This window comes from Protopterus annectens, chromosome 8.part0, assembly GCF_019279795.1.
Source record: "Protopterus annectens isolate FY-2018-M chromosome 8.part0, PAN1.0, whole genome shotgun sequence".
NCBI lineage: Eukaryota > Metazoa > Chordata > Ceratodontiformes > Protopteridae > Protopterus > Protopterus annectens.
In genome coordinates this window covers 1,866,241,711-1,866,264,942 of record NC_056741.1, presented here as the reverse complement: position 1 = coordinate 1,866,264,942, position 23,232 = coordinate 1,866,241,711, and the positions used below count along the sequence as shown (strand labels likewise).

The following is a 23,232-nucleotide window of genomic DNA, read 5'->3' as shown; positions in this document are numbered from 1 at the left end:
CACCCAGAGATAGTTTGAATCCAGGGAGTGTTACTGAGATGTGTGCATATATACACTCAAGAAATCTTGAATATTTATAGAAACAGTCAGGTAGTGTTAACAGATATTTTCTCCACAGGTCTTACAGGTAAACAAATGTATTGTAGTAGCTGTATGAAGGGCATATTAATACACTGTGTACAACTGTTCCACTGTACAACCCAATAGTGGCAAATGACATCAGGATAGGTACATACACCATGCACTCTTCCTGACACATGTCTCTTAACTGTCACACTGTCATGGCTAGTGGGCACTGCTGCCAATAACCTTGGACACAGACAGGAATCCAGGTGAAGCATGCCAGTAGCACACTCACACAACATCAGTGCAGGGTACCCCTTCTTTGTCAGATATGTAACCCTGACATGTATGAGTCCCCTCTAGTCATGTCCCCAGAGCTGTCACAGTTTGCTCCATACCATTCCATGTTGACAATTTAACAGGTATGTATGTGCTACAGAAGCTATGGGCCACAGGTAGATGTAAAGTGAGGGCAGACCTGTAAAGTATTGAGCAGTACTGTTATGAAAAGTAGAAGCCTATGCAGTTGTTAATGGACTTTTTTCTCTCACCCACCCCCTCATCTGCATCAATAATCATTATTCATACACTACGAATATGTTGTTCTCAAAACCTATTTTTGAGATATGTGCTCTATTATTGATCATATATTTAATTGGTTGAATATTAACATACCTTGTTCAAATGCCATTATTGGTGGTGTGTTGCTGTCCATGTAACTTGTATGCTGTTAAAATGCTTACTGTTGTTCCATTTATGCATGTGTTCTGTTTGATATGCAACTGTTTCATATCTGTTGTTTTGGGTTAATTGGAATACCCATGCATGCTGTTATAACTAATTTTGAAATGTTTTATTCATGACTAACCAATATATTTTGGAAAACCTCAATACCATAGCACGTTTGGAAAGGCAGATCCCAGTTGATCCACCTGTCCCGCCTCTTCTGGGCATGGAACCAGGTCCCAGCACATCTGGGACCCAACTGGCATTTCTTCCTCCCACCGGTCCTGCATCACCTTAGGGTGGAACTGCCTCAGGGGACAGGAGCCTTCCCCCGGGGGCAGGTGCAGAGAGGAGCCCATCACCTGCCACAAGTTCCGTAGTATGGTGTGCAGTGTCATCACTCTGAGTTGGATGGATGGCTGTGCCAGATGGAGGGCCACCTAGCACACCTGGAGGGGCAGGCTGCCCTTGTTGTCCAGCCCACAGCACCGCCACCATTGAGGCTGTGAAGGTGCAGTGGTGACTGCCCATGGGTGGTGACCTCACTCCCACTGCATCCATTTGGGGGCTCATAGGCCTCTGATTCCCAGCCACCCTCCCCGTCCAAGGTGTTTACCCCCCTCATGTGTCATATACTGCCCCTGTCTGTTGTCTTGTGTGTCTTGTCTGTCTGTGAATGCAACCTATCCTACCCAACCTACCTCCCCAAACATACCTACAGCCCTTCTCCAACATCCCACTCTCACCTTAATTAAAAAAAAGGGGGCATCTGTCCTGCAAAAAAATCATTGCCCCATACACAGCTCTACATTTTGCCCCCATGTCCAGTGAGTTAAATCAATCTACACTCAAATTAATCTACAAATGTATGTTGCCAACACCTCTCCCTGTGGGGCGTGAGGCTGTAAATTTCAAATTTTCCACATCAGTCACAGCTGTTACTGCAGAAGAAATGTAGAGCTATGGTCCTTTCTTACACCCATCCTGCACATCCATGGCTGCTTTTCCTAATGTTTTACCCCCTGTTTGGCCCCATTTCAGCACTTTCCTATCACCCTTTTTTCTTTTTTTTATTTAAAATTAGCACGGATGTAAGCGGGAATAAGCACCGCCAAGAGAAGCTAAGAGGATTTAATCGTCTGTTAGCATCACCTAGCTTCATGCAAAACCACGCAAACCCACTTAGAACTGTTTAAAAGTGCTTTAATCACTCTGTCTCCATCAGTCCTTGTTCTGCCCAGCAACAAAATAGTCAGCCCTGCAAAGTCTCAAACTCAGGACACTGTGCACTATAACCGCAGCAATATACCACTACACCATCCTAGCTGTTGGGATTTGTAATGCTTTTACAAACATATCATGCATTATGGTCATTTAACATTAATGACAAAATCCATCAGTACCAAGTCTTGAACCCAGGACCCTGTTCACTGCAATCACAGCAACATACCTCCATAACATCTGAGCTGTGTGAATTTGTAATGCTTTTATAAACATATCATGCATTACAGTCATTTAACATAAGGGGAAAATTGGTTTACCTTTATATGTGCATTCTGCACATGGGTGAATGCCATATGGTCAAAAGGATGTTTGTTAAGTTCCTAAAAATCGAAAGAAAAATGATTTGAGTGTGCAATGAGTGAATGCACAGTGACATTCACTCATTGCAGATTCGGCATTTTGGGTGCAGATTGCACTATAGTGGGGATCTTGGAGTTATTATATTAAAGTAGGGGGTGTGGGGGTGCAGGGGGCTTGCCCCCTGCATTACAATTTGTATTCGACTTTTTTCTTTGAAAATCAGTGGATCTGCTTTTCCATTTGCTGATTTACGAACATCGGAAACTGTTGTGGTTTTGTGTTTCACACTTTGGATTCACTCATACGAAAGATTGCACTTGTGATTTTTGGGTATGTAAAGGTAAACTTGGAAAATCACACATTGCTGGCGTTATATACACATATATATTTATATATATTTATATATATATATATATATATATATATATATATATATATATATATATATATACCCATTCTTACAGTGTCATCCTCCTTGGTAATATCTGACAATAAAGCAATCACGTTTGAGGTCATCATGCCCCTGTCCCCCTTGACAAGGTCAATTTTCCAAAACTGACTATAAATCTCCTCAGAGCATGTATAAGTAGCTTTACAGCCACTGCCCTGTCAGTTGGAACTATCAGTAATGTACAAGCCTACACCAAAATACTATATGAGTATCTACACAGCTGTATGGACTCAGCAATTCCTGACAGGGCAAAATTATCTCCCTCAAAGTAGGGTAAACCTCTGTGGTGGACAGCAGCAATACACAAACTCCATAATAAGTGGAAATATTTTCTGGACAGGGTCAAGATGGAGCAGATGCCAAATTGGAAGCAATGTCACCTTTGTCTGATCAATCAAATAAGGTCACAGGTGAATTACCCTAAAGCTAACTTTGAGTGCAAATTGGACACATCCACCAGGGTCAATCACAAGGTCTTCCTCACATATGTCTGCAATCTCAGAAGCAACACCCAAATCTGCTCTGTAATGGTGATCAGTAACACCACATATACATACAACATAGATATAGTCAACCTGCTGCAGAGAGGTTAAGTGAAAACCTCTCTCCCCTGTTCCTCCCCATCAGTACACAAGGACATGCACATCACCTGCCCCCTTCCCTCATCATCAGGGAGCAGGTCCATAATTCCTTCTCAAAGGCAACAAACTGTAGTCTCCATGGGGCCTGATACCATCCCTACATGAACTCAGGCATGAGCTCTCAGCTCCATTACACACTGTAGTCAACCAAAGCCTGACCACCCGTGTCATCCCATCTACATGGAGGGTAGCCACTGTCATCCTACTACGCAAATGCAGAGCAATCCACTGACCCAGCCAATCATATGCACATCAGCCTAACTACCTTGATCTGCAAGGGCATGGAAGGCATTATAAAGGACCTTATAAACAGGGACATTGTCAACCTCAAAATACTTGAGCCCACACAGTGTGGTATTGTCAAAGAGAGATCAGAATGGTTAAACCTAATTAACTTTTTTGAAGAGGTCAACAAACACATGGATGACTGAAGACGGTGCATACTGCCTACCTTCACCTAGCCAAAACCTCTGACAATAATCCCCAGTCAGCCAGGATACATAATCCTACACAGGTAGGCATCAATTTGTATGTTATCAGATGGGTAGCTAACTGGTGCAATGCTAGTATCCACTTGGTCAAAGTAGTGGAAGCTACCTCTAGAAGTAGACCCTTAAAAAGTGTTGTACCCCAAGGATTGATCTGGGTGCCTCTACTGTTTCAGATATACATTTCTGAGGTTCAAGACAAAACCAATGGTTTGTGGCTGACAATGTTTACAGATGACAGTAAGCTGGCCAGTGTCTTACATTCCCCTGCTGATGTGAGCATCCTCCAAGAAGCTCTTACCCAAATTAATGACTGGTGCCAGAAGCATTGCCTCAAACTGAATGACAGGAAATGCATAATTTTCCCTGTTGTGGTAGATGTCATCCACACTAATTATGATAGTAATAACAATGTACTGAGCATGCAATCAGATGTGAGGTGACTTGTGCACCAAGGTTGATAGCAGCCTGACAGTTTCCCACTGCATTGGCACCATTGTATGGAAGGTTGCCTACATGGCCCACCTCACAAATAAGAGTATGTCATCCAGACACCAGGAAGCTATAACATCCTTGTACTCAACCCTTATCAGACCCATTACTGAGTACAATGGCTCCTTTGGCATGTACCTGTCCAAGCAAATGCAGCAGTTGCAGAGACCACAGAGGTTCTTGACCAGGAAAATCCAGGGTCTGCAACACCTATCCTGTACAGATAGGCTGAAATCCCTGTCCCTGTACTCAGTCTCATACAGACTGATCATAGGTGACCTGTGTCTGGCATACAAGGCCATTTCCAAACCAGCCTTGATGGAATTTCTGCATTTGACTATCTGGGTTCTATCAATGAACCAGTTTGATACCCATCTAGTAACATATGGATTGCTGCCTAGTTGACAGAGTTCACGTACTATGGGCAAGTGGAGAATAGTGTGTGAGGCTTTGGCCAGGTCAAGGTGGCCAGAGTGCACCATCTTTCCCTCATCCATGCCTTTTTGTTAGCTGCCTCAGAGAAGTCAACCAGAGTTCACTGACATACCTCCCCTGAGAATGGCAGGCTGTGTAGGGTAATGCATTTGGATTTTGCCAATGGCCGTGTTAATGAGATCCACGATAATCTATTGCATGACCTTCCAGATCAGGCTAGTGAGGCTAATGGGTTTTTCATCTCCTAGATCAGTGAACATTCCCCTTTGGTGTAAAGGGATGACAGTGGCTGTCCGCCGCTCGGCTGTAACATAGACAGTACTCAGGCTTTGGGTGTGTAGGGTGTGTAATGATGGGACAAAGAGGTCATAATATCCATGTATGCTCCAGAGACTTACCACAATCAACAGAACATTCTGGAGGGTCAGGTTCATAAGCCAGAGACTGCCCATGCTCTAGAATAGACTTCCTATACATGTCAAGCAGAGCACCTCACTTGCTCTCTTCAAGAGAAATCTTGATGAGTGAATGGGAAATAGAAAATTCATCCCGGGGATCACTCCAGTGGCTCTACTTGATATAAGCACTGGGAGCTAACCTCAGGTGGCACGATGCCAAGGCACTTCTATGGTCTAGGCTTGTAAAGGCTCCAGGGCCATTAGCCTAGTACACACCTATGAACCTATACTGCCAGTTCTTGCCTGGGTTCATGTAGGTTGCAGCCTGGCATGTATTCAGGTCCCATGGAGGCTGTCTTCTTGAATATGAGATGGCAGTGATGACCTGTTCCCTAGTGATAAGGGTTTTGTGTTCAGGTACTGGGGATGTCCTGCTTTCCTGATAGGGGGCAGAGGGGAGACATTTCCACTGAATCTGTCAGCCAGTGGATTGGATATCTCTACAACATTTGTGTATGTGGTGTCCTTGACCACCAGTTCTGCACAGATCTGGGAGCTTCCTTTGGGAATGCAGGCATATGTGAGGAATGCCTTATGATTGTATGTCTTAGATGTGGGCAATTTGGACTTGGAGTTGCCTTTAGTGGATTTCACTGGTGCTCTAATTTGTTTGTTCAGGCTAAGCGGTGATTAGTTTCAATTGTGCAACTGCTCCATCTCGGTCCTGGACAGCAATGTTACCCTTTTATTATATAGTTCCTTTATTGCAGAAGTTTTTGGACAGGTTTACTCTCCCTTGCAGACATTGATGTTGTCCTTTCAGGTATTCCTGATTCTGTGCATCTCTATCTATATGCTGGCATACTAGTTTTGTGTACATTTGGAAGTTGGTGCCTGTTCCTGTAGTGGGGTAGGGGGCTGTTCAACTGTTTATACCACCCCTCTGGTGGTTGTTATCAGCCTGTGGGACATTTTCCTTTTACCATGGCTAGATGGGGGTTAGGAGAGATGGTGATATGACACATGATTGCTTTTCTGTCAGATCTTGCCAGGGAGGATGATACCATAGGGGTGCTGCAGCGGTTGATCATGTTGGTTACTGCCAAGTCTAACATAGGTATCACATCTTGTGGGGGTATCAAGTGACTGTCCTAAGGATGTAGCACTGATAAAAAGGGGAAATCTCTGTACATTTCTGTTCTGGCATGGTTGGATTTCCAATCAATGTTTGGGTAATATAAGTCAGCCAGGATCAGGGTAACGGGTGGAATCTTGATAGATTTGTAGAGGTCCAGATGTGTGAGGTGGGTGTCTTGAGTCAGATATGTTGGCCTGTAGCTACGTATAATTTACATAGGGGTCTTGTCAACAGTTGACTGCATTTGGAGTGTTTTGTATGTGTCAGACTGTTTGACCAGTCTGGAGGTGTGTGTCTGCCTAATATATATTTATACTCCACCTCCTTTGGCTTTGCTATCCACATTTTGGGGTCTGGATGTGTGATAGGATAACTGATCAGTTAAGGATGGGTTTATCTCCATGGCTGTGGGCCAGGTTTCTGCGAGTGCACAAATGTCACCATATTCCAGGGTTACGACTGCTTGCAATGAGTGCATTTTCCTGTTTAGACTCTTAGCGTTTAGTGGCATGGCCATGAATTTTAGTTTTGTTGAGTGTTTTATATTGGTAATATGGACCCCATGACATTCCCTACAAAGGCACTGCGGGGGGAGGGTAAGGGCCTTTGCCAGAGTCCTGAAAGCCAAGTGAGACAGGTGCAGGCCATCTCTAACAAAGCAGCGAGGTCTGTCAATCAAATGTTCCCAGGCTGCCAGGCAGTGGATCCCCCTAGGATGACACCAATAAGTGAGCCATGTATTACTGACAATCAATTTCTGTTTATATTAAGCCATCATTCTGGGTGATGGCAGAATGATGTTTAAGGCTAGAGACATACCTGCATGGGACACATATTCAGCAAGCTGAACCATGTCTCTCTTCCTATAGTCCAGGGAGGTGCATCTGACATTGTTCACACTGCCGTGGTCCAGGCCGGAGTGATACCTGTACCTGTTTTGGGGTGACTTCAGTGCATGTGTGATATGGCAGGTTATGGCACCTGACAGACAAGTAACTGTGAGTGTCTCCTTATCCTGCCTGGTGAAAGGCACATCTGTGTGTCTCACAGTGGAGTCTTCTATGAATAATACGCTGGGTGTATGGTAAGGCCTTATAGTGTTTGCAAGACCCTAGTGTGTGGACTATGGATGGTCTGTGGTGTGTAGGTTTGTGGAGTTCTCATGTGTTTTACCTCTGAGGTGTCCTTTGTTTGGGTTTTTGTTTTATTGCAGACCTCCACTTACATGGGTGTGTGTTGGGTATTTGCAGATGATGTTTACTGACTCCATACACTGCAGGGCACCTATGTTACTGCTCAATTTGGTCTGGTGTGCACATTCTCCATTTGTCTGGCCAGTAGATCCCTTCCCCTTATGTGTGTCTCTTTGTCCTTCTGTAGTCTAGTCACAGGCTTTGCCCACAGTAGCTGCTGTTATGTACTTGTAATTCTGGTGTGAGCAGGGTGAATGCTGTAACATCACACACAAGATTATGGGCTTCACACCTCTGCATGTACCTGTTTAGCAGGTTGTCCATCAATGTACCACTAGATCTGCTGTGATCCTCAGATGGATTGTGCTACTATGTTATGATGAGGCTACATGCTTGCCTAGCTGTCAAACCATCACAGACTGACATTTGGACAGGCCCATATATGACAGTCAGACAAAGGCCCACACATGGGGACAGGGTGTTAATAGTGTTCTGCCAAACATAGACAGTTGGGAGACCAGTTTGGTATTTGCTTGCTTTCTCTTATGGGTATGACGTCTGCTTCTCCACTGTATGCCATTGATGTTTTGGCATGACCCTTTCTTTTTTTGCAAATAGTTGACAGGCGAATGCAATGTTAGGATAAGCAGAACAGATATACAAGGCATACTTGGGCTCCTTCTGTGACAACCTGTCATTCCAGGGGTATGTATGTTGGCCAGTGACATGTTGTCAGTGCTGACACAGTAAGGTGGCAGCCTTTTGTAACCTGGCAGTACACTGACCTCATGTACCTGCTGTCCTACTAGGCACCATACCTCTTAACTTCTTAGAGCCAGACATCTGAACAAAGCCATAAGTAATTGGGAGAAAAAGGCCTAACTATAGGGACCGATGTTAACTACTGGCCTTACAAACCTAGAAAGGTGAAACAATAACAGGTTTTGCATTAGCATGCATTTTTTAAAGGGTATGAAGTGTGAAACTACAATCTGTCATTATTTTCTGACTTTAGTCTTTCGTGATTTGCCAAAGATTCACCAGAAAACCACAATTTCTTGATAAACAGACAAGAAATATGGTGCAAACCTCTGGACATTCTGCCAAAAGTCTGTACAGTTGAGAGGTATGCTAGGCACTGTGTAGGTTACTCCGAGCTGTGTACTATCCATATGTGTGGCCCCCTGTACCTGACCTGTCCAGCTTTCCTGCTGTAACAGATATTGACATCTGGACAGTGTGTACAACTCCTACCGTAGGTGTAGCTGACATTCAAAATAGCTGGCACTGCAGTTCTTGGAACATGGATCCTGTCAACCACAGTACTGTACCTAGGCCACTAAGACACGACAGCCAGGAGTAAGTGCTGGCCACATCCTGACAGTATTAACCACACATATACATAGCTCATTAACCCCTGGATATTGTGAACATGCAACAAGTTATAAAGTTGACTGGGACAGACCTGAGAATGTGTGCTCTGCTGCTAATACCCTACAAACATTAATGTTACTGCATTTCTATGGGAACTTGGGTGTGTTGGGGGGGGGGCACACCTGTCAACTGTACACATTTGCACAGACTGAGCTGTACACATTTGCACAGACTGAGCTGATGTTGTCTTTATATTTTGTTTCCATTTAGCTTAGTATTGTACCTGTTTTGGAGAATACAGGCATATCACTAAAGACCACAGGTTAGATTGTAATGGTTCTTACCCTTCAGATCCTTAATGCAACTGCAAGACCTGCTGTGATATCACTGTATAAGTCTGTAGGGGAATATTTCATCATTTTCCCCATTTGTGGGCCTTTGCCAGACATTTCTTTATGGTTTTCTGTGGATGAATTGCTGGGTGATACTGAGTGGTGAGTATGGGATCCCCACATTGACATCCATGCACATGACCTATAACAGCCATTTAGTTACCCCCCCCCCCACATATGCTGCAGTGAGATATATCACCTAGGGGACTACTGCATACTCTGGGGAAGCCAGTATTGGGTGGATTTCCTGCTGTCCCACATAGCTGTCGGTTGTCTGCTGCTATCCCAGTAGGCCACCCCATTCCCTTGCATGCATGCAGCAATACCATAGCTATGCAACCACAATGTACTACACCATTCATTTATTGTTAAGAAGACTGACTTACCTTGTGCCTGCAGCAGTTGTGAGGACAGTGCTTAAGGGCTGACTCTGTCAGATGCACGTAGTACACAGCCTATACAAGGTAAGGTACAGATAGTGTGATGTGTGTGGCATCCATTTTACTGTGTGTGCGAGTCAGAGAGAAGTGTCATTCCCTGGGTTCTTACAGTGTCAGTGTGTGTGCTATGCATTGCCTCTTTGCCAAAGCCTGGGCATACTGGGTATGCCTCTGATTGCTTACAAGAGCAGGAACAGGGGGTTCTTCCTCCAAATCCCCCTGTGCCTGTGGGGACCTTGGTACTGGTGGAGGGCTATGTGGCCCTTCCCTGTGATGTTTTTGCCAGAGCTGTTTCTGCAGGATCATATTGTGCCACATGACACATGCTATGAACATGTGTACACATGTGGTTGGAGAGTACTACATGGCTCCACCAAATATATCAAGGCAGCGGAACCATGACTTGAGCATCCCAAACACATGCTCTACAATGTTCCTGGTTTGTGTGTGTGCCTCATTATGGTGTTCTTAAGTGTGTGTGTGTGTGTGTGTGTGTGTGTGTGTGCGCGTGTATGTGCACATTTCTGATGGGTGTCATCATCCACATCTCCAGTACATAGCCAGCATCCCCCACCAGATGGTCATATGGGATGTCCCCCTTGGCAAATGCCTTGTACAGCTGTGAGGCATCCCAAATATGGAGTCATGATAACTACCAGGGCTGTCAGCACACATTCACGATGATGCCCTGGGCATTGCACATGACCTGGCAGTTGATGGAGTGATAGCCCTTGAAGTTGACATAGACTCTACCCTCTTCACTGGGTGGTGCCTTGATGTGCATGTCCATGCAGTCTATGGCACCCAGTACCTCTGGGTAATCTGCTACATGGTGGAAGAGATGCATATTGCTGGTCCTCTCCTCAGGGGTGCTGAGAAAATAAATGTTCTCACTGGCATGTGTTCGCATGGCATCCAGGAACTGGTGGAGTACCTGGATGCAGATGCCTGTGAGACCCTAATGATGTCCCCAGTAGTTCTTTGGAAAGTACTTGTAGCTAGTATTCTTACGGCTACACATACCTTTGTTTCAACTGGGATGGGTTCCCCTCTGTTGGTTCTGGGTCTGAGGTTAGGCCGGCACAGCTCAATGAGTTGCTGTAGTATGCCCTGTCCACCCTGTAGTGCTCTACTATCTCCAGATCATGTAGCCCCTGAAAGGTTACCCTGGGTCTGAACACTCTTCTCGCCCTTGGTCTGGGACAGTTGTCAGCATCATCCTCATCACTGCCCTCGCTCTGTAGCATGTACAGATGTAACAAAGCAGCAGTAGCCTCTAACATTTTGTCATTTAAAATCCCCATGTGTGTACACCAATGGTGCAGTTTTTGTGGGAAAAAAACAGACTGAAAGGTGTTTGGATACTTTATATGGTGTGCTGCAGATGCTGCCTGTGTGATTGGCTGACTATGATACATTCCTCCTGCCAGCTATATTACTGAGGGGTTTGAATGGGTCACTGTGAGTGGCACAGTCTGTATTAGTGATTTGTAGTTCATTACCTTTATTCTGTTATTTATTTTTTTTTAATTTCCACTGTGTTTAAGCCCTGTGGCGCTCCACACAAACTGTTTCAGAAAGTGTAAACATTGCTGAGCAGCAAAGGCCCTCCCCTGGACATGAACACACTCATCACTTTTTGAAGGAGCTAAGCACAGCTAAGCAGCCTCAGACACATCACCTCGCTTAGCTGAGCACAAATAGGAGCTGCTGAGCTCCAATGTGCTTACACCAAACATGACATACCCCATTTTTCATGTCAGCTGCTTCTCCTGCTTACACCACCACATAGTTAGGTACACGCGGACATGATCTCCCATTTTGCTATTCAATGAATTTAGCTCATTTGCATACCCCACTGCCTTAGACCCTAGTTACACCACTACACCGGAGACTATGTCCTTAGCTACCACTGTTACTTGTTATTGTTATGAGTTTGCCTGCTGTCACTTATAATAGCAACATTTATCTTTCACATAAAATTGTCTTTTTACATTTTTTTTATTTTCTGCACAATCTTGTTTGCACTCCACTGCGCTACGCTTAAACGGCTGAAATCTGCTAAAAAAATAAACTCTGATTTTTATAATTTTGAAACAGTTTTGTATGCCAATTGCCATATTTTTGGCCATTGGCATGCCTAATACTCATAATACATGCTTTATTTTGAGCTGTCATTCCCCCGTTTTGAATTTTACAGAAATGTACACGGTTAGTAACCGATTACATTTCTGCAGCGGACATGGCTCCAACACGGATGCCTGTTTGCTTGCTGAATCCCTAATTCACCTCATTTGCATGGTTTTCACCAGTAAATTAGGTGATTAGCATTATTCCATGGTGTCCATGTTAGAATAGTGTTGGGAGGCTCGTGCACACCCTCAGCCTTGTTTACTGAATCTCACAGGCTCCAAACTCCATGTTTGAGCCGTGCCACTATTCTTACACTGAGTTTAGCTTCATGTAAGCTTTATTGAATCCTGGCCTTTATTTATACTCCTACCATAGCAGGATTATTCTTTGATTTTTTTCCCCTTAGAAAGCCTAGAACATTAGCCTGAGTTTTATTTTTTGTGGTGTATTTGTTCTCATGATGTTGGCTGTGTACTTAATATAGACCAAAGTGCTTAGTCAAATTTTTTCATATATTATATTTTGGGTTGTGAACTCATATTTTCTTTTTGATTGTTTGTTGTTTTACATGATGTGTGTTAATAGTTTAATACTATATTAATGTAATGAGAAGAATGCAGTTGGTATAAAAAACAATTAATGCATTTGTGCATATGTAAAGTGAGTAGTTAACTTAATAAACTGAACAACTGTGAATATATAAAAGATAAAAGATACTACTACTTAACTATAGAAAATCTGCATCCATGTAACACTACTGAACTATTTATAAAGAGAAGCAGAGTTTTGCTTACTGCCACAAAGATTATTAATTTATAGTATCAAAGGAATGAGTACTTTACCAGTTCCTTAAGCTGGGCATAGATGACTGTCCTCTGCTGATGGAACACAACCTCTGGAACCCGGGGAACAACTAATGGTTCCACTGCACTGGGAACCTTCCACTCCAAGGAAATATTAGTAGCACTTGGCTGGTAGGCCAGTTTTAAACATTTTAAAACCTGAAAACCAAATAGTACATATAAATCAGTACATGGAATGAAAACACAAAATACTATGATGTATCCTTAGTTAAACAAACCTTATAACTCTTCCTGGCCTTCACAAATATTTATTCTCAAACTATTAATTCTTCAATGCTTCTGTGTTATATTTACCACATATTACAGTAAATGAATCAGTTAATCAAACACAAGTTATAAGAGTAAAACATATTTTGATGTGCTGATATGTGGTAGCATCCTGGTAATAGCTGTGTCTTACACTATGCAGGAGGTGTTCCCACATCTTTAAACCTCTTAGGACAATAATTCTGAACAAAGCAAAAAATAATGGGGAGGGGGGTGACAGGCCCAAAATCAGGGACAGATTTTAAATATTTGTCTTATAAACTTAGGACATTGCTAGAATAACAAACTGTCATTATTTAGTGACTTCAATCTTCAATGGTTTGCCAGGAAAAGACAAAATTTATGAGAAACAGATTGAAAATCTGGACATTCTAAAAAATTCTGGAAAACTGAGAGGCATGGGCACTCTGTTCCTACCATCTTGTCTCATATTTAATCAAATTTAGGACAGGTTTCAAACTGCATTCTCTATTTCAGAACAATGAATTGCCAATAACAAAGCCGTAAGATATTTCTATATGACCAAAGATATTTAATGTGTTTCTAGAAGCATACATTTTTTAGGAAATATCTGCTTTATATTACCTAAATATTAGTTATTCAGATGGGGTAATTTAATATACTTTTAGTAAATCTTGAAATATGATTAAAAGCCATTGTCACATGATGACTATTTATTTGGGTCTTGAAAGAAAAAGGGGTTGTTGCTTTGAATCAAACTCATAAAACTACTTGTGCAGCTAAGACTGCTAATTTTCCCATTGTTTCCTTCAGCTTTCTAACCATCGGTTCATAGCTTAACAAGGGCAGTATAATGTTTGCTGAGGTACAGCAAATCACAGATAACATTGCAGTGGGTTTAACTTGATGACACAATAGTGTACTGTAATTAATGGCCTCATATACTGTAGATTCCACTTGCATCCATATTTCAACATACATAACTTTAACTGTTCACAGATTGGTAGTTAACTTGTGGCCTAGTGACATTTGTAGAGCTTTACAAAGATGCATTATGCTAGAATATTAAGTATCTCTGCTGAATCATCTAATTCATTTTTAATGCTGGGAAAGGCTGAAGCTGTTTTAAAGAGTGCAGTTTTAGTTCACAGGTATGGGAGTTGGATGATGATCACGTCATGCCTGCTTGTGCTGTTAACAGAAATGTTTAGATTAAGTGCATTTGTATGCATTAGCCTTCTCGTCTATTTTTTCAGAGTCTCAAATATAAGTGGACGTTTCATAGTCCTAAATAAGAAATATAGTTTGCTTCTCAGAAGATGATACAAGACTGGGGAAAGGGGGTGTAAATCTTCTAACTTATCTGGCTAAAAGAGACTTCCTAGCCCATCATTCCTATTTACAATGAACCTCTGCACCGTCTAAAGTAGAAGCATAAGTTTGTTAGGAACACAGAGACAACGGAGATACCACAATAATCATCCAAATCAGTTTATGGTTGATGGATACAGTGACAGTCATGGAGGAACTAATAACTCCTCCAAGTTTTCATATGAGCCACTGAGTCAAACTGAATGCTGTTCATACTGATGTGGCAAATGTATGATCAAAGAAGCTATTTTAATCTACATTAAACAAAGTTCATCCATCTCCATATTCAAGCACAACTTAGATCTATGGATGGGAAACAGAACATTTACCCCAGGACTGTCTACTGTACTACTAATGGACAGAGGCAACTCATAAATGCTTTATCTCATGCATGGGTCCCCACACGTTATTTATGGTATGATCCCAGTTATTCTCATTAGGAGTAATGTTTAATTATCGACCATAGGATGGGCAAGGTAAAACTAATCAAATGAGGCAGATTCATTTGAGCACAAAAAGGGAAACTGGCTAGGCTTAAATTGGCCCAGAAGGGTTAGTACTTACCTATGAATCTATGAAAAAATATTTGTGGACAAGTTCTTAATCCCTTCTCAGTATAATATATGGCAGAAACAATTTGCTTGTAGATGGTGATTATGCTATATTTGTCAGTGTTGAACGTCAGGCAATTGTTTTTAGACCAAGAATTAGAAGAGGACAAAAGAATTGTTTTTTCGTTTGCAGTCATTAGGAATCTAATAAAAAGCAGCTGGAAAAGAGATGAAGAGTAATCTAAAATATCCATTTCCTCTCTCAGTGTAGAAAACTGGCTACCAACCCTCATCATGCTGACTTTTCCTGAAAAACAGTGATCAATTAAACATTATTTTTTTGATTTGGTAGAGAGCCAGAGTTCATAGAAGGCCTTTATTTTCAATTTAATTCCTGAAAGGGGCATCTATATTTTGAGAGAACTATTTTCTTTTCATTAAATATTTTATTTTAACCTTCCACTACTGAGGTTTGTTTTCAAATCTCTCACCATATTTAAATGTTATAGATGCACAGCAATATATTTATCAAGGATGTTCTAAAATTATTTGAAGCAGTCTCCTGCTGTTATCTTCTGTGGAATGTTGGGTGTTGGGTTGGCAGCTCGACACCATAAAACTCCACTGTCAATCATGAGCAGACAGGTGATCCACTGTGGCGACCACTAACCAGGAAAAGCCCGAAGAAGAAGAAGAAGAAGAAGAAGAAGAAGAGTCTCCTGCTGTTATGTCAAGGATGTTTTTGGTACAGTCTCATTTTTGTTGGTAACTGCCTTACTTATTGGGGGTAAGTCATCTTTTGTTATGTCCCAAAATGTCAGTTTTGTACATTTAGTTGAGCTGGACTTTTTGGACACTGTGCCAAGGCTGTGTTCTGATTTTAAGAGGAGGGGTATGCTCTCTGGGCAGGGCATACTGATGGCAAGTTAGGTAGGAAGATATCAAGTGTGTTACTTTCTCTTGTAGGTTTTTATTTATTTATTTATTTGTTTATTAACTGTGTAGTGAACTGTTCCAGAAGGACATATTTTAGTCATAGCTCAAAGGTTCACATGCTCATAACATTGAATCAGGATCTACTTTATTGACCTGAGTACTAATTACTGGAGTTTCACCATCTCACTGCTGATGGCTCAACTCATGTGATCAGTAATAAGCTTAAAAATAGTTTTTGCAAGGATCTCCTTGCATCATTCCCCAATATGAAGGATTCTGTCCCCATGCCAAATGAGTATTAATACATTGTCTCTGAGGCTGTACTTTCAGGAAGCATATTTATGGACACAGTCTGCATATTTGAGTGTATAAATCTAGAATACACAGAGAAGGATTAATTTTATGAGCAATTTTTGCCCCCACCATGTGTCATGTTACAACCTTTCTACCAAATGCCCCATGTCCATGCTGGGTTTGCCATCTTATCTATCTCCTTGGACTTATACTGAAACAGCTAAGGACAGCTGTGGAACTTAAGGGCATCTTGGAGAGTCTTGGCCATTACCATCAGCTAGACAGTTTTACACTTAGGCCTATACCTTACATTCCCACTTTCATCTGTGGTTGCATATGAAAGGTGAACATGCAATGGCAACATGAGATGTATTGCCCTGCTCAAAGGTGGTTCAGTGAGGTCCAGCACCCTGCACCTCATTGGACAGTGCTTCCAGTCTCCCACCAGGAACTGTTGCAGGGAGCTCCATGTAACTGCCCATCCCTATACGGCCACTGCATAAGTCACCCAAACTGCTAAATTAATCTGGGTCAGCTAGGCCATAGCCAGGGATTTATCCCTTTATGCCACTTGAGTGGCTTGCAGTGGAGCAAAACAGCCATGAGCAACTCAGCAGCAAATAAGTAAAATACAACCAGTTTATCACATGACTACATGATTATATACATTTACAATGACTAACACATTTTCAGTGTTTATACAATAGTTTACATTCATCATAAAGAAAGGCATTTTGAAAATACTACTTGTATAGGTACATTATACAAATCTGCACAGTTTTTTAGAAGTTGCTTCAAGATGTGAGTTGATAAGTTTAAGGAGACATTGTGAATACTTTTACTAAAGGTGATGTCTCAGTCAACTGAAGGGTAATTGGTTCTCCCAAGCATTAATGTCTTCATTTCAACTGTTAGTTCTTCAAGTTTACATAAGATATTCACTGTTTTCCTTAACAGACATAGAGAGGGGTCTATTACTACCAGCAATGTGGTATTCAGTATTATTAATGGTTATGAGAGCTTCTATTATCTCACTCCTGTGCTCAAGGTTAATTTTTCTCATTTAGATTTATATAGATAAAGATGGGGATCTCCACATCAGTTACCCAGGCTCTGACTGAATGCTAGGTCCTGTACTCATGAATATGGGGAATACTAGTTAGGTCCTTATGCCTTGTTTCAGTGATGGCGCAAATCCGTTTATGCTCAAGGGCTAGAAAAGCTTCAGTGATTCATATTTTTGGTCTGGTTACAGGTTATAGCTGCACTGGTTGCTGGTTGTTGAGTGGCTTAAGTCTGAGAATTTAACTTTGTGGTGTACCTCAGCAAAAACAATTTTTTGTGTTTTTTTTTTTTTTGTGCACCGTTTTAAATATTTGACTTTTGATAAATGGAGAACCGAAAAAATGAATGTTGATGACTTCTTGTTAAAGCCATATTTTATTCTTCTGCCTTCTGGCATTAATGGAAGTCATCATCTCATTGGTTACCTTTTGGATATTAATTTTGAATGCCCATTTGCTTTATTTTATTTTAAAAAAATGGGGTAGCAAATTTCCTATTCAGAATACACAACCCATTTAGTTAAGATGTGAAAATCAACATCTATAAAACTGGCTTATAATTTGGTATAGGAGTGTTATATTTGTATATGGCTATGTATAAGTCAGTATATGTACACAAGCTGAGTGTAGGCTGATGACTATTTAACAAACATAAATGTTCACCCCAGTTTACAGCCTTCAGCATACAAACATTTGAAACAAAATAGTTTTTGTGCTGCACCAAAAAAATTCAATTGATTAATTACATCGAACACAGATTAATAAAAGACATAAACATTTACCAGCAGATATAAAATTGCCTACTACTAATATGAGCTAGAGACAAACTATAATACAGTTAATAGTATTGAAATAATAGTACAAATAAGAAAACAGGTGACTAAACAAATAAAATGTCCATATCAAAACCAGTAACAAAAGTATATATACCACATTATTTAAAGCTGAATTAATATTACAAAAATTGAACTGATGGAATTTTAGAAACTTAAATCATTACAAAATTTTAGAAGCAGTTTTGGTAAAAGTCTGAGATTAAAAAATTACTTATCTATTACATGAGTTTTCCATTTTATATTTTATCTTCCTGCATGACTAATTTTTACAAATTTCTTACACAGCAAAGTGTATAGACTTGTCTGTGTAATGAGGACAGTTTAATACTATGACTGATCCTTTTGTTATACCCAGAATTTGCTTCTGTGATTGTTTCTACTTGAAGAAAATGAAATGTATTTGATTAACAGAGCTGACCTACAACATCTGTTGGACATTTCTCAGAATTTAGACACAATAGTGACATATGTGAATTATGGAAACTTGATCAAAACATATGGGGGAAGTTTCTTTAATTTACATTGGAAAAATGCCTTTACATGTTTGCCTCCATCATGACAACCAGCAGTGAAGGCTAAAGGGACCTTGGTTTAAAATCTCATCCAGTGGAAGACCTCCACTTTAAGAACATGCTATGTTCTAAACATAACGGAGAAAAGACAGCAATGATGTTTCATCCCTTTTTGTTCTTCTTTCCTGCTCTCTGAAGAAAGTGAACATTTAAATTGCTGTTCATGTTTAAAGTAATTATACAGCATGAAACAGTGCAATTTATTTCAAGTTATAAATTACTGTACTGAAGAATGCTAAAGAAACTATAGGCTCATGGATTAGTACTAGGCTATCTGCTTTTGTGGGCCATTTTAAGCCTAGCCAATTACCTTGTGGGAGATTCAAGCATTGCACCTTGTGTTTGGAAGGTAAACACCTTAACCATTATGCCAACCTCCTATAGTCTAAGAGAAATACATTTTTTCCAACTATTTTTAGAGATGGTTTAATTAGTATTAATTTTAATATTAATAATCACAATATTACTTTGAATGAGTCCTTTTCCTCAAATATGACAGCAGATACTAGAAGTATTAGAGGTAAAAATATTAAAAATTGGAAGTAATTCAAGGAAATTATCAACTCATACAAATTATAGGTGGCAAATCAACTTTCATCTATAAGAAAGCTTTTAGTTTTAAGAATTGGTTGCAGACTGATAGTACATTAATTTTAAAACCCATTTTCTCAAAGTAAGAGTACAAGCAAGTGTGGTGAATATGGGGAATGTTGTTTTGTTTTTGAAGACCCAATATGTATTTAGAACATTTGGGTTTAATTATTGAAAATAATGCCAAATATACCTGTAAATCTACAGGAATAGTTTTATTTAACTATTTGTTCTACTTGTTCTTAATTTTAGTTTCATCTGACCACTAGGTGTTTGCAGTAGAGAATTAAAGTGTACATATATGCTATAAAAGGAAAGGAAATATTTGAATAATACCCTATGTAAACATACATTTTATATATATATATATATATATATATATATATATATAGAGAGAGAGAGAGAGAGTCTAAACAGTTTTTGCTTTTTGTGATTGTTTATTAAGCCATAGACTCGAGAGGGGTAATTTCAGAGCTAAACTGAAGACAACGGAAACCAAAAGGCAACTAAGATTAAAAGCAGATTGTAGTCCTGACTTGAATTAAACTATTCACATTCTTTTTAAACGGGATAAATAAGCAGAACTGTATTCATCAAATAGACTTTATTTTTAATTCTATAATGTGTATGGTGCTTTAAATTACAGTGGTGGCTGGTCATGTGATTGATACAGAAAGTTTCAAATACTTGCATGTCCTTGTTGTTTCTATTGTGTTGAAGTTTAGTTCTAGTATTTAACAAAAGCAATAAATAAAGTTCTTAAATGTTACTGCTTCTCTAGCCCTGATGTTTGTGGTTTTATGTGTGTATATCTTGCTATATATTTATAGGCATATTACTAAATATCTAAAATGTGTTAATTTATTTATTGACATTAAATTCAGTGGAGGCCCAGGAAGAAAAAAAACAATGCATTACAAAAACATTTTAAGCACAATACTTTTATAAGCTTCAACAATAATACAAAAACATATATAATTAAAAAAATAGACCAAGTTATTCATAAAGTGATAACACTGGTTAAAAATACAGACAGACTTTGGCTAGGAAGTTTTTCAGAATGCTTTTAAAGGACAAGAGGGAGAGTAGTGACCTGATGGACACAGGTAAGGAGTTCTAGGCCTTAGCAACATGGTATGAGTGCAGACCTTGCCCAGGAGATTGTTAGGTTTGTCAATAGAGGTACAATTTTGGTCACTGGATCATAATAACCAAGTGGGAACATAGTCATGTAAAATGATATTCAGTACTGGACAAGCAGATAGATGCTAGATAATTTTATAGGTGGTAAGAAGCTGTGCATATGTTAGTTGATGGGTTAGTTCTAACCAATTTAGGCATGTTAGTGCTATACAGTTGTGGGATCTGAAAGGGGGTGCTTGCTGCATATTTTGTAACTTTATTATAGCATTGTTTTAGTTTTACGTTTTGTGATACCTAGAGATGTGTGGATGAGATTGCTGGCAGGATATAAACTGTAGAAAATGTGTGCTACATTTGTAGTAAGCAGTTTGTTACAGCTTAAAATGAAGAAATTTTTTTTTTGGCAAACTAAAACATGAGAGCCATAGCGATTTATGCAGGCAAGGTATAAATTGTAGCAACGATTCACTGCATTTGTAGCAAGCATTTCACTGCAGTTTAAAATGAACATTTTTTTTTTTTTGGTAACCTAAACTAAAACATGACTGTTATAGCACTCCGTGTAGGCTAGGTACAAACTGTAACAACTGTTTGCCGCAGTTTAAAAGGAAGAATTTTATTTTGTTAAACTAAAACTTGCATGTTGTAGCAGTCAGTGCAGACAGGCTATAAACAGTAGCAACTGGTTGCTACAATTTAAAAGAAGAAATTATTTTTTTAATATGAATAAGGAAGGTTGGGTGGCAGAGCACAGTGATGAGATCTAAATGGCTGGGGCGGGAGGGCTGTGTCATGCATCTGGTCAATTTTATTTATTTATTTTTGTCTTTTCAGTGGAACAGCTGAGACAGACGTAGATCTAATTATAATAAGCCAACAAGTGATTGACATTGACTTATTAAAGTGAAGTACAATATTTTTTTTTGCTCTTCACTAACAGCTCAGTGGATGAGGTGCTGGTTGATAGTACTGGATTTAGGGTGCTGGTTGAACCAGCTATGCTTCTAGTTACGTACTTGTCAAAGTATTCTGCACACAGATAACAACATCTGAAAAACTCCAGGTAGTCTGCTGTACTATTTCAATAGGATACTCATTTTGAACTAGAATATCCATGTGAGTATCAATTCCAGATTTTCACTAGTAGGCACATTGTTCATAGGAAATAAAGCATTACAAATTCATTATGTTGCTGTTACCATAATTTGAAACAATATATAATATAATGAAAATGATATATGAGACAGGATGTGGTGAACTATGTGAAAGAGGTACCGAATGCCACATTGTCAAATGAAATAACTTGTTGATGTTGATACCTGTTCTGCTTTCAGCATATATATGGGTATCTGGTAACAACTCATAGATTCATTTTGTGATTAGATCCTTACCTTTTTCTGCATTCTGTCCTTGCCTGTGATGAACTCATATTTTCCATGAGAAGCTTTTGCCATTCCCTTTATCAGGGATGTTGAGGCCCCTTCACCAATCCCAAGTGTGAAAAACCTAAAAAAAAATCAAGATGTCTATAAAGTAACTTATATGACTTTTATAAACATTAAATTGTAATAAGCAAGCTGAATGTTAATATTTTTCATTTGATGCTGATTGCTTTCTCCAAAAAAAGGATTTACTAGCTTATTGCATCCTGTCTAATGTAACCCTGTGATACAAGTTCAAACATACTTGGCATCCACTAATGGAAAAGAGGAAAACATAACACATTGAAATCATTACTGATGATGTTTCTCTAGATGAACATTGGACTTACTCTGTGTTTCTGAAAGGAGCATGGTGATCCAGAATTCACTGAAACCAAAGAGGACTGTTGATCCTTTTGATCAAAAGAAGGTAATGCAGGTGCTTTATAGATCTTAACAAGTCTCCCTTTGGAGTTGTTCTTGACATTTCCATTTGAAGAGGGCACGTGACTGACATGGGAATGATTATGTCTCTTCACTGGCCTGGGAATGTTTGGGGATCCCCAAAGATAAGGCAAAAATCTATTCTGGGGCAAGATATGTTTGACCTAATGGGTTTAGTCTAGTGCTACTATGACCCTAGCCTAGAGAAAGGTAAAGAGACTGTAATCATATTAACAAAATTCTTTGTTTTACATCATGTTTCATGCTTTTCTTTTTATTGCATTATAGATCCTGGGCCAGCATGCACAAGTCTCTTTGTTTATTATAACACCTTGTTATGTTTAATTATCCTGCATCCTGAACTATATTGATTTATCAGTCAATGACATATTTGGCAATACATACTTTATATATGCTGTGTCCAAAGTGTTTCAGAAAACACCCAGAAGCAGGCCAAATAGTAAATGCACTTATGTAAAAACATGAAAGTTCTATAAAACAGCAATGCTGGATGAAAGAAAATGAATTGCATAGCCCCTCAGTAACTAAATCAAGTAGATCTTTTAGCAGAAAGGCATCACTATGAAATGTAGGGAAAGCTGTCAGAAAGGATTACCTCACAGAATTGAAGCAAACCAAAGCTAAATTAAATGGAATGGATTGCTTTATTTTTTGTTCTTGATGAAATTACAAATTTCACATGTATGTTGTTATTTATAGAAAATAACTACTATCAAGTAATTATACATATGAAATGCAGGTTCAGGGCACACCATCAAATCCTAGTCTAATGAAAGTTTGCAGAAGCAACTCTTTAAAATGGGAGTTCACCAAATTGCTTATCAAATATTAAAGAGATTTCCAGCACTAACTTTGTTGGGTGTCAAAACCCCCATGCATTCTATATTAATTTACTTAGGGAAGAGGGAAAACTACAAATCATCTGTGATATTCTTTCCAGCTTTACTCA

At 39.7% G+C, this 23,232-nt stretch overlaps 1 protein-coding gene across 1 annotated transcript in view; it reads right to left on the bottom strand.

Annotated features, from left to right (window-relative positions):
- The window catches only part of LOC122809688 (von Willebrand factor A domain-containing protein 5A-like), a gene marked incomplete in the record, with an annotated part of 1,061,360 nt that overhangs the window by 648,548 nt on the left and 389,580 nt on the right, over window positions 1-23,232 (bottom strand). The window contains 2 exon segments of the mRNA XM_044081364.1: window positions 12,791-12,949; window positions 21,789-21,903. Of these exon segments, the coding sequence (XP_043937299.1) occupies window positions 12,791-12,949; window positions 21,789-21,903 (274 nt within the window).